The sequence below is a fragment of the Corvus kubaryi genome, unplaced genomic scaffold (genome assembly GCF_017639235.1).
Source record: "Corvus kubaryi isolate FWS band 111438036 unplaced genomic scaffold, C.kubaryi_AGA036_p1.0 71, whole genome shotgun sequence".
In the NCBI taxonomy this organism is placed as follows: domain Eukaryota; kingdom Metazoa; phylum Chordata; class Aves; order Passeriformes; family Corvidae; genus Corvus; species Corvus kubaryi.
In genome coordinates this window covers 14741033-14753465 of record NW_024582059.1, presented here as the reverse complement: position 1 = coordinate 14753465, position 12433 = coordinate 14741033, and the positions used below count along the sequence as shown (strand labels likewise).

The 12433-nt window shown below is 42.6% G+C and overlaps 1 protein-coding gene across 27 annotated transcripts in view; it reads left to right on the top strand.

Moving 5' to 3' along the window:
- Nucleotides 1–12433, top strand: part of ADGRL3 (adhesion G protein-coupled receptor L3) — a 492720-nt gene that overhangs the window by 404997 nt on the left and 75290 nt on the right. For all 27 annotated transcript variants that reach the window (XM_042049541.1, XM_042049537.1, XM_042049521.1 and 24 more), the window contains 3 exons: nt 8459–8642; nt 9456–9578; nt 11779–11987. In XM_042049541.1, the coding sequence (XP_041905475.1) occupies nt 8459–8642; nt 9456–9578; nt 11779–11987 (516 nt within the window). The remainder of the gene's footprint in view (nt 1–8458; nt 8643–9455; nt 9579–11778; nt 11988–12433) is intronic.

The window sequence follows — 12433 nt, the reverse complement described above, 5'->3', positions numbered from 1 at the left end:
TTAGCCAGTACTATTTAAAGTGGATTAATTCTGTTTGTCCCACTTCTCTCTTGCTTGCATGATTGGTCCCAACTTCCATGAAGACTAAATGAAAGAAACTTGCAGCTCTGAGAAGGAGCACAAATTGAATTATGCCGTCTTTGCTTGTGTTCTTCTTGTGCCTGTGACAAGAAAGACTCTAACCTCCCTTTATATAAAAAGAGGCAAATTAATGAAGGTTTTCAAGTTTCTTGTTTGGTTACTTAATTGGCTGTGTGACAAAGAGCTCTGCAGTGTGTGTCAAACAACTCTGAGAGTTCTCTGATGATTTGTGCATTGCTTGACTCCTGATGCTATTCTGCACAGCCTGTCAGGTGAGGTATCGTTGTTAAAGTGGCTGGAATAAATTGGCTAGCAGTGAGCATACAATGTTGTATATTAACTATAGCTACAGGGAGTACTTTTAGCTGCTTTTTCAAGGGATCGAGATGTTTGCCCATCAGCATCAAAGTGCCTAAAACTTTCATTTAATATAATTAAAAGGACATCTGAAAGAAGTGTGACTTGCAGCGAGGTTCTGTGGTTTGGTAGTCCTTTGTTAAAACTCTGTGAACTTAATATACTTCACAGCTTGAGAAACCTGCACTTGATTTGTGTCAGCAAGAGTGAAACTAGAAATCCTCACCCTGCATGTTTCTGCTGTGGTGAGCCCATTGTTAGGGGAGAGGAGGATCAAAGCAGCAGCCTTGGGTTTGTGACCAGACTCCAAAATTCTTTGCATAAATGCTAAAAAAGAAGGTGACCATCCACCTACAGCTCAGCTACACCTATGGCTATGTTCTCACATGGCAAAACTGAGAAAAATATCTAGTGCTTCCTATGTTGCTCTGTGCTTACTCTCTGCTTTAGGCTGAGTCAGTCCTGGTATCTGGTGTCACTGGTAAAAATCGGAATATAAATTGCCATAGGGAGCAGCAGGAGATGTCCCTTTGATTTGAACCGTTGGAGGAAAGGATGAGTCTCACAGACTCCCCAGGAGTTTCCTTGAAGGCTGTGGATATTCTTTCAAAGAGGCATTTCTGATGTGTGGCCCATTTTCCTTTCTTGCTACAGCCTTGCTCACTTCCCCAGTGTAATTACTGTAGCTGTTGCTTGTATAGTTTCAAATCCCAAACAGTAGGGCAGCAAATACAGATGATTCACAGATGCAGCTCTCGGCTTATTCTGTGGGGAAGATCTCATTAGATGAAATAGATCCTATGTTATTTCCTTCTTCCCAATCAATTCCTTTTATTTCAGTCCTGTAGATGCCTTCTGACCTTAAAATATTCTTCCTCGTATAGTAAGTAAAGTAAAACCATAACCTGTAATTTGTAACCTTGTTCTGTTTCTCATCTCTCCTATTATTTTTTGCGTGCTCCCATTAGGAGATTATTGGTAGTTCAAGGCCAAGCTTGCAAACCTTGCATACCTAGTAAAAGACCATTAATTCCATAGTTAAGCATTTTGTAGATGGCCTAATTTTAATAAAGGTCAGTGCTTTTCTTCTCACTACAGTGAGTTCTCAGCACTGCTGGAATTCAGGCCGTTTCTGAGTCAGTACAGTTCCTGTGGCCACAGCATAAACATTTGCTGTATAGTTGAGGAGAGAAGGTTGCATGCTCTCTTGGGAGCCTTTGCTCTCAATCTGTGGAGCAATTTTAGAAATTCCTCTGAATGGTCATGGGAAGTTCTCTTCTTGCCTTTGCCATGAGTAGTAGGCTCTGTCTCAGTTCACCAACACTGATACCATCTATGTCCAATCACCACTCTGGTACTAGATGTAGGCTAGTGCTTCTGGCTTAGTTTTGAGGGCAGAAGCAAAGATTAGCAGTAGATAGTCTAATGATTTATTTGTTTTCAAGCACTCACTGTGGCTGAGCTCCTTTCAGTCTAAATATGTTTGTCCCTTCCATTGAATGCTACAACAGTTTTGTGATGACTGTGTTGCTTTTTAAAAAACAATAGACAGTGGCTGGGCTTCCCTGTAAGAAATTGTCTCCAGTGTGCTTACTGATGCTTTGACCAGAGACAAATTTTGATTTTGACTTAAAAGAATAAATGGCAAGGAAAAAAAAAATCATCCAAGAGTTAAGAGCCTTGTCAGATGGATTTGAAGGCACTTCTCAGCTAAGAAGTAGCGTTTAATGCCATTATGTAGCCAAATGACATTTTCCTTGTTTAGGAAGCAGAAGAAATGACATGTGCATCACTTTCTATCCTGAAGTCCCACACAGCGGATGAATGTAATCATTTGATTGATGACCCCTGTGTAGTGGGATTGGAGTGCTGTTCATTTGCCACTCTAAAATATGTGTCATTTCCTCAGCTGGTCCCTTTCAATGGAATAACCTTTCTGGAAGCATTTGTGTGCTCACATCCATGCTTTCATGCTGGCCCTGTCCTCCAAAGGGCCCATTCTACCGTACCAGGTAGATTCAGAGTTAATGGGAGTTTCAATGTACTGGTGCTTTTTCTGGCCAGAGGCAAGAATCAAACAACTTCCAGCAGAACTTGCCAGCAGAACTTGTCATCAATGGCATTGATTGTGCCTTTAACTCAATTAGTTTGGAGGCTTGCAAATATTGATAGCTTGAGGAAAGGGTTTGTTTTAGCACTGGGTGTTTAATAGGATTACAGAGCAAAACCAGCTATTCTTGAGCAAAGAGGCAAGTAAGCTTTTTTCAAGGACCACTGCTTTCCAGTCGGAAAAAGGGAAGAAAGAGCATAACATTGTGATCATCGTACCATATCAACATTTCAGTGCATCTGCTCTCTGGTGCGTTTTTCATTTGCACTGTGAAATGTGGACCTGAAAGGGGTTTTGTGCTTTTTTTCCTCTGCTGATTTGCCATAAAACCTCAAGCTGTTATAAAAAGTGGGCTAGTTATGTGTCTGCATTTTTCAAATAAAGACAACACATTTGTTATGGAGCAATACGGGGAGACCTCAGGGAGGACCAGAAGCTCAGGCCATAAGCACGGCCTGAGGCTGTGCCTGTGTGATTGCAGACTGAGCACTGCTGTTCTCAGAAAGGGTGAGCAAATCTCTTTGGATGAGTCTGTGCTGGCAAACACCTTTGGCACAGGGGTGCCAAAGCACTGCTTGCTTCATGCATCAGCCATGATTTTAAGCCTACCTATGCAAAGCCTCATTGCTGTAGCTCCTTATATCCTAATTTTTGAAAGTGTGCTGCATGAGATATTCCTGTGAGATCAAGGAAGTGTTAGCAGTATGAGATGGGGCTTTAGAGGTTGTAAAATTCAGATGTTTTAATTAGAGATGTCATTGCAAAAGTGGTACTTTAATATGCCCTGTGCCACTGTCCTAATTCCCCCAAAGCTGCTATAGGAGGTAAGACCTTGATGTAAGCTTCATGCTGAATAAAGTGTACAGTGTGTTCAGTCTCTTCTTATGGAGATGCTCCTTTGTAAGGAAGGACAAACTGCATATTTCAAAATTACTCAACAGAAGGATTCAACCAATATTCCCTGTAGGATCTGCTGGTATTCACTTGCCATAAAGCAGTATTTTCTCCAGCTGTAGGTTTGTTGAGATTTTTGATCTTCCATCAGCTGCTCAGCAAGAGGCCAAAATGAACAGTAAATGTTTAAAGAGGTCCTAACTCTAGGAGAGCTGCTGATCTTCTAAGGTTAGGGTTGCTGTGCTTAAGCACCATAGCACATTGCAGCCTGGTGCCAAATTTGGCAGTGAGCTGAGTATCTCTAACATCTAGTGATTTTCAGTGTTGACTCCCAGTTAAAGAGAGATTTTACATTGCAGAATCTGTTTTTATCAAAGAGTGGTGTCTTGGATGTTGGTACAGTGAGAGAAAAATATGGTATCACTGGATGCATACAGAGTTCAAACCTCCTAGGTTTAAACTGTGTGCCACAGATCCAGGTACTCTCACCAAACATTTCTAGAGGGGAAGAGAAAAATAAATGAACAAGCAAAATTCAGTTTAATGGAATGTAGCAGCTATCACAAAGGAAATCAATGGGATATATACAACTGGCCTTTTAGTAATGTATAATTACTGTAAAGCTCCTAATTAGTTTCCTTTTTACAATGCATCTTTTAATACCAATTTGTAAGTGTCTAAGAAGGAAGGTTTACATTTCGTTTCTTTTTTCTAACCTCAGGATAGAATCAAGAAACCATGAGCACATGCCCTTATTTGGGAAAAACCTCCCTCTGCAATTTATTAACATTTATTTGCGTTGAACATACAATCTGTGGTGCTACATAACCACATAATGAAAGGCATCACTGTCATGGGATTTGTCTTTTGTGCTTGGCAGGGTCTTGCTCTTCTCTCAATGTCCGATTGTAGTCACTGCTGGGGACATGAAAGGGCCACCGTGTCTAATATTCTGTGACCCGGGATGGTTGGTCTTTACAGGCTGGTAATTAGAGGGTTTGGCTTTGCATGTGTAGAGACCCTGACATCACAGAGAGCATAAAGCTGTGCTACGTATCTCAGGACAGAAAAATGGGAGGTCTGCCTTCTTGGCTCCCTTCTGCCATGCCCTTCTTCCCTCATTTGATCTTAGCCTACAAGCAAGCAAGCTATGCTTTATGAAAATTCCCTTGATATAATTTGAGTTACTTTTGTCCTTCTCCTGGTGCATCTGTATGCTTGTGATATCTACTCGTTAAGTCCAAGCAGGCACAGCATTGGTTTGGTGCCGTGCTGTGCCTGGTGTTGAGGTACGTTTGGGCTCCAAGGCCCACATTTTTATTTTGCAAGAAGTGCAGCTGAGCTGCATTTGGAAGAAGGATCAGGCAGGGGAACAAAGGAAAACCGCAGCAGAGGGAGTTCTTTAGCTTGGGAAGCAAGGACAGGGTCTTCGGTGAGGTCATGGAGCATCCTTTAATAGATGTTGGATTTTTCATGGATAGGTATAATCTCATGTAATTTTGGGCACCAAAATGGGAATAATCCTTGGGGTAGTTTCTTCTGCTTTTGGTGGGAAGAGTAGGGGCTCCCTGCTTGGCCGCATGCTAGAAGTGGTGGGATGAGAATAGGTCAGAACTTTCTTATCTCCCTGTGAAAGCTCCCACCTTTATTAGGATCTCTAGGGGTCTCAGGTAAAACCTATAAAGCCATCAGCTCCCAAGCACACCTATCCCATGCCTTCTGCATTTTGAAGGCTCTCTCTCAGGGCTAACCCTCTTCCAGCTGGTCACTGAGAGGCTTTCCTGGGGGTTGGCACAGCTGTTTCTTCTATGCTGGAGCTTCATCAGACCACAAAGTCATTGGTCCAGGTGCCAAACCCACGTAAATCACAAAGACTCAGCTTGAATGTAAAGACACAGGCCTATCCTTGTCATGTGTGCCTGCTTTCCCACAACTCCCACTCCCCTGCCCAACTTTTCCCAGTTGGCATCTCCGTCTCACAAGGCACTGTTGCTGTAACAGCTGTTTTGTTTCATTTAAACACCTACCTCAGCTCCTGTCCAAAATGCAAACATTTCATTAGCACCTCATCTCCTTGGCTTCAGCCCACAGCACTCAGCCATAATGAAGTGCTGCACTCAGAAATATAATGTGGGGAACACTTGATTAATGCACTGAGACAGGTGAGGGGAATGACCCTCTGGGAAAAGCTGGGGACTAAATTAATCTCGGATGTAATGCCAGCAAAGACAGTCTACCAGCTTTGTTCAGATACACGACAAGGACCTGACCCAAAGTCCTTGGAAATCTTCCTGGAGCTTTTGCGTTTGACCCCAGGCCCAAAGTGATGTGAAGTGGCTGGTTTCAGGTTAGTCACTTCAGGAGGATGGATGCTCAGCATTGGGTGGGGAGCGCACATGGTGCAGGAAGCGGCACATTAGGCGTAATTGGCATTCTCTCTCAAACTTGCATGCACACATATGTGTACGTTTAAAACAAAAGAAAGAATGCATTAGATAAAATATTTTTTCTGGGGGAAAGTCTTTGCAGCAGATGTTTCACTGTAACACAAATACTTCAGCATCTGTTTCATATTTTGATGAATAGACATTACCTTTCTGTCCAGAGCCAGGAGCTGGATCTGCTGCAAAGACGTTTTCCACCATTCGGATATTGACAAAAGTATGCAGGATGTTGTGTTAGCAGGGAATTTAAGACACCAGTAGGAGCTGAGCTAAATGGAAGTAAGGCAAACTATGGGATAACATTGAAAGGGGAGGAAAATCCTCATTTTCTGCTTTCCATGCATAAAAGGTCTTTACAAGAAAACACTATGTTGTGTAGAAGATGCACCACAAAAAAATCAAGCTTTTTGGTCGCTGGAAAAGAATACCACCTATTTTTTGCTTGTGAAGAGATAAGCTACCAAAGTATACTACAGAATTTTATGGAGAGCTGCAGATATCAGGCTTCCAGATTCTAAAACACAGAAAAAAACCAGACTTAAATGCTATTGATTTTCAGTGTTTCTTCTTGACTATTAATTTCAACCAGCTTGTAGTATGTACATAGTGAATGTGTTAAGATTTTAGACTATTTAGGAAAATTAGTTTAACAATCAGTTAAGAAAATTGATTTATGGTTATCAAGTTCCACTTAAGACCAAATGAGTGAGGGATTCTAGTTCTGGATCGTAAAAGCTTGACAGGAAAAAGACGATTGCAGTAGCACTAGGGTACAAGTTTTCAGCCATTTCAGTGGTTGAAGCATGGGCTACTCCATAGTTAGGGAAAGCAGTTTTTGAGGCTGAGGAGAAAAGTTACCTATTAGTCAAGGAAACAGGGTAGTAGATGCCAAGGGAAGGGAAGATCTGTTTATGGTACAGGAGAGGTTTGGCATAAGAACAAATGAGTTAATTGACCATGAATAAATGTAACTGTGAAGGTAGGAGCTTTGTGCTGGCAGAGGAGCCCAGCTGTGGTGCAGTCTCCCAACAGGATACATGATGGTGTGAGAAACCTTCCAAACTCAAGGAAGGTATCTTTGCTGATTAAAAGCACCAGCAGTGGCAGTTCTAGCTGCCTTTGCTTCTCCTCGAACCTTGCTGTAATTGAAATGTTTGTTAAGGTCACGTGGATATAGCAATAAATTCTAGATTGATGTGATCATATCCTCCCATTGCTCATTTTCACCTGACCCTGACTGGTGAGTGAGTCAGGATGCTCCATGCTCTCTGTGCCACGTGTTGCTATTGCAACACTCCTGAGGGCTCTGCTGGAGAATGGGCTATGCCATAGCTTCTTTCCACGCATGGGTTTAGCAAAGGTATCAAGAGTAAATGCTGACGTATTCCCGTGAAAGTGAGCCCATGGGGCACACTTTAGGCTTGGAAAATGTTGAAGTCCCATGGGACTGTCATCAGCTTGCAGAACAGAGGTGTGGGTTTGATGCCTATGTGCTCAGCACACAGAAGATTATTATGAACAGTAGTTTCATCTTGAAGGGGGGGTTGGTATCTGCAGTCAGCATTAGCTGGCAGTGGAGGTGTTTCTCTGTGGGGTAGGCCTGCCTGGTGACTAGACCCTAGCCAGCTGAAGAAACCATGATCAAAGTAGCTTTTTTTTATCCTTTTCCTCTGCACAATCAGTTCTATCAACTGGTACAGCTGGTCTCATTAAAAAATGTTAGCTGAAAAGTGGTTGAGTCAGCTCTGGTTAGTAACGAAGCGGAAGGTTTAGGCTGAGAAAAGCCTTCAGTTCGGGTAGATTCTACTGCAGTAATTTTGCAGTCATGAGACCAGTACAGTGCCATGTGATCCTGTGTGTGCATCCAGATTAACCTGTGGGAAGTTATCCATGGGAGAGCTCTTCGTGCGTGGCAGCCCAGGGCAGAAGGTGCACTGTAGGAGGGACTGAAGCTGTTTCCACAGGGCTGGCTCCTTCCTGAATGCAGTGATTTGAAATGTAGTGTCTTATCTAAATCTCTACGGGCACCTGCTGCTGCTCTGGATGAAGTGGTATAACTCAGCTATCTCTGTGTCTTCATGGCTGCCTGCCAGAGGTTATGTGGAGGGAAATGTTTTAGGGAGCGTGGCCTTTGCAAATACTAAATACCTTCCCTGAGTGCCCCAGCCCTACTCTTGAGTTCTGGTGCTGCAGGTAGCAGAAACCTGTGTCACAATGGGTTTTGAAATATATTTTCCAGCATGTTTCCTTAATCCTCATCGTCCTCCTGCCCCTCCTTCCCCACCTGCCCTAATTCCTTCTTTTTCCAAGCCCAGAGCTGATGATTGTGGAAGCAGAAAAGCACTATTCCCAGCCTGCATTTATAATAAAATCAGTATTTCCTCCCTGTCCCATCTGATGGTGTAGAAGTTGGCCTGCTCCATTGCAGGCTGCCCTAATGGGTGGGGGAAGGAGATGCTGTCGTCACCCTGTACACTGATTTGTGTGGAGGATGGGACTAAGCACATGTCAGAGGTCTCTGGTGCTTTAGGCTTGCTGGAGCCTTTTCTCACTCTGCCCCTCTGCCTTGCAGGCCATGGTGGAGACAGTGAACAACCTCCTGCAGCCTCAGGCTCTGAACGCGTGGAGGGACCTGAACGCAAGCGAGCAGCAGCGCGCGGCCACCAAGTTGCTCGACACGGTGGAGGACAGTGCCTTTGTGCTGGCTGACAACCTGCTGAAGACAGACATTGTCCGGGAGAACACTGACAACATCCGTAAGGGGCAAATCCCATCAATACCGAGAGCAGCCAGTGGAAGAGTGAAGCCCAGCTTTGGCCTTGGTCCCTAGATTAATTGGAGAGCGATTTGTTAGATATGTCTTGGGCCTTTGTCTGAAGGACTTCAAAGTCTTTGCAAAAGAGCCTAAAGGAATAAGGCAGCTCTCTACCCTTGAAATCCCGTGGAAAATGAGCACCTGACCTGCCTTTATTACTCCTGGCTTTGAGGGTATAATCTGGGCTAGAGCAATGAGAGCACTGCTTCGCAGGGGGATTGTTCATAGTGAGGCAATTGTGTTTCATTTCATACAAATTTGTCTTTATTCAGCTGATTGTTGATTTTAATTAAAAAACAAGCATGATGGAAAGCACCAGCACTCCCACTGTGCATATGTAAAATGAGAACAACTCTTCTTTCTATTTCTATGAATACAGATCCTGAGCACTGATAACATTTACAGAAAGTACCAATTGCCAGTGGCAAAGAACTAGTATTCTCAGATTTTCATTTTAACCGTTGTCCTTAATATCCTGAGGTTCTTGTTTACAAGAACTGGTTGTCTTTTGTCTTCCACAGAGAGTAGAATTTATTTGCACTCTTTTTTCTTTTTTTAAAATTAAATTTAAAACTTCTTCAGGGCAAAGATTTAAAAAGAAATAGGAGCCCAAACACATTCTAGCATGCAGAACTGTAAGTTGATTGCCCTGCTCTCAGCTGGTCTGGAGCACCATTTTGTAGCTTTGAAATACCCTGATGAAGATCATTTCAGCAGAGATTTTTTTCTTAGTGTCTGTCTCTCTTGCAAACAGAGCTGGAAGTTGCGAGACTAAGCACAGATGGGAATCTGGAAGATCTGAAGTTTCCCCAGAACATGGGCCATGGGAGTGCCATTCAGCTGTCAGCAAATACCTTGAAGCAAAATGGTCGAAATGGTAGGTCTGGCACCTCAGGCCACGCTCATGAGGCAATGATGTCTTAGGCATTATTTTGTGTTTAACTATTATAAGTAAAGTATTAATTGCTATGTTAATATTTAAATTAACGGGTAGCGTCCTGTGCTTGTTCCCTTGACTGAGAGCTGCATTGCCTGACTCGGAATGTATTATATTGCTAAGTGATTCACAGCCTTCAAAAGTATTTTGAGATGGTAAAAATGCATCAGATCCTTAAATTATGGGGCTTCTGGGGCACAGTGCTGAAACCAGAGAAGTGCTTTTAACTGCTGTTGTCTGCAGTAGGAGGCTTCAGATGGGATAAGAGGCTCATTTGGGTAAACAGCTTCACAGCAGGGCGCCATACAAATCTCTGAAAAAGTAGAGGAAAGAAACAATAGTAGCAAATACTAATAATGAGCCAACATGGCAGAAAAGGTTGATTAACTGTTATGAGTCTAAATCTTTAGTGCCTTTCTGTATCTTATGAACCTCCTGATACAGCATAAATTTTAGATGATGTTATATGTGAATGGTCTTCAGCCTGCCAAGCCGTTTATTTCCAGATCAGGAGTTTGAGCAGGCACATTTGTTGATCTCTACAGCCTCACCGTAGACCAGCTTCAAACTCATAGGCTTCTACTGGGCTCAACATGCTCCTGTTTCTGGGTTCTTTTAAAATTTAATCTGTGTGCAGGGGACAACACTCATATACAGGCTTCAGTCGCTGCAGGCAAAACACAGAATCATAGAATGGCTTGGATTGGAAGGGACTTTTAAGATCATCTGGTTCCAACCCCCTTGCCATGGGCAGGGACACTTTCCACTAGATTAAGTTGCTCAAGGCCCATCCAACCTGGCCTTGAACACTTCCAGAGACATCCACAGCTTCTCTGGGCAACCTGTGCCTCACCCTCCTCTGCATAGAAGATAAAGAACATGGAGTGGTAGCACAGCGTTACAAACAGAGCAGATGTGTTAAAATTTCCAGAAGTTTTAGACACTATTGAGAGGAAAGTTTGGTCTGGTGATTCAGAAAGAAAGTTTTGCCATTGGCTTGCTTGACAGCACTTGATACTTTTGCATGTAGGATTTGAGGAGAAGTATTTCTTTTAGAGACAGTTTGAAACTCAAGATGTGTAGCAAAACTCCAGCAGGGCAGGACTTTTACTCTGCTATCAAGCTTTGGAGATTTGTAAGGATAGAGAAAGTCTGTTGGCAGCAATAAAAGGGAAGTTCTGTATTTCTAAACACAGTATCCCTGGAGTTCTGTTCAAAGCAAAACCCCATCAATTTTCACCAGCTTGACACATGCCCAGAGGTCACCAAAGAGCTACAAATAAAATTATCATAAAAGGATTTAGGTTGGGAGGAACCTTTGGAGTCATCAGTACCTCACCTTCCACAGATGCTGTGGTGGTTCCTATAGAAACAAAAACATACCTCTCCACAACTAATATATATAAAGGCAAACTAATCACATTCCATTCTTATTTATAGGCTGTGAAATAATGTGCAAAACAGAAGGCAAACTGGATGGTTTCAGTTAAAAACAGTTGTCTGATAGACTCAGTTTTCTGCAGGCTCCCTAATAGTGTTTTTCTGGTTATCTGGTTGGCAAATTAAGAAAATAAATGTATTTTTAAATGAAATTTCTGCAATTTTGTTTTACCTGTCATGTGAGATTGGAATTGTGTTGGAAAGGTTTTCATTTCTTCTCACAGATTTGTCCGTACACTTTTCTGAGATAGTCTTAATTTATTAACAGACTAAATTATAGTTTTATACTGCATCTGTGCAACAGGCCAGCTCAAAACATGTTTCCCAAGTATATCCAGGAGAATAAAGTGGTGTCAGGTGGGAAATGGACCACCTGGCCTCTTTTTTCTGAAGCCAGTTACACCTACTGATGCCAAAAATAAGCCCACCTTCCCCGTCTGTCTTCTGCTCATCCATTTGCTTATAAAAGTTTCTTTTGGAAGAAGCAGCTCTGCCCTTCTTATCCATGGACCGCTTGTTGCATCTCTTGGTGCTCACTGGGATTGGCAGGAGGTGGTTTTTCATATGCCACATCTTGGTCCTTTCATATTTTCTCAGAGAAGTTTTGAAGTTGATTAAGAGAAGAGATTAGAAGTCTAAAAAAAGAAAAGGCCACCGCAGTGATTCAACCTGGCTATCTAACCTCTTACCTCTCTTCTAGGTGAGATCAGGGTGGCTTTTGTGCTGTACAACAACCTGGGCACCTATCTCTCCACGGAGAATGCCAGCATGAAGTTGGGAACAGAAGCAATGTCAACCAATCACTCCGTGATTGTCAACTCCCCTGTCATCACGGCAGCAATAAATAAAGAGTTCAGCAATAAGGTTTACCTGGCTGATCCTGTGGTGTTTACTGTCAAGCACATCAAGGTGTGTGCATTCAAAAAGCACTTCTCTTGTTCTTTTTGGTTTCTGAAATTAAATGATGCAAAAGTTGGCTGCTGTGAGGCCCCCAGCAGTCCTTGATTAGATTTTGAATTATACTTTTGTTCCTTTGCACTTTATGTTATTTATGGAGAAGGTCTCTTTTACATTGCATTAATAGAAGTAAAGAAAGTGTCTCCTCTGAGCTGATGCCCATTGCTCAGTTGCTGACACGCATCATTCTGTAATTAAACACTACCAATAAATTAGAATAGACCATAATATTATTTTACATGGTGGCAGGGGATGTTAGAGGAAAGTGGAATTACAGTGAAAGAGGACAGCTAGTCCTCCCGTTAGCCAAGCTCAGTCATTGCAAAAGTTGATTGCTTAAAGAAATTAATTTCTCTGTCCTGCAATGCAAATGAAGCAGTCTGGTTTTGAAGAGCTGG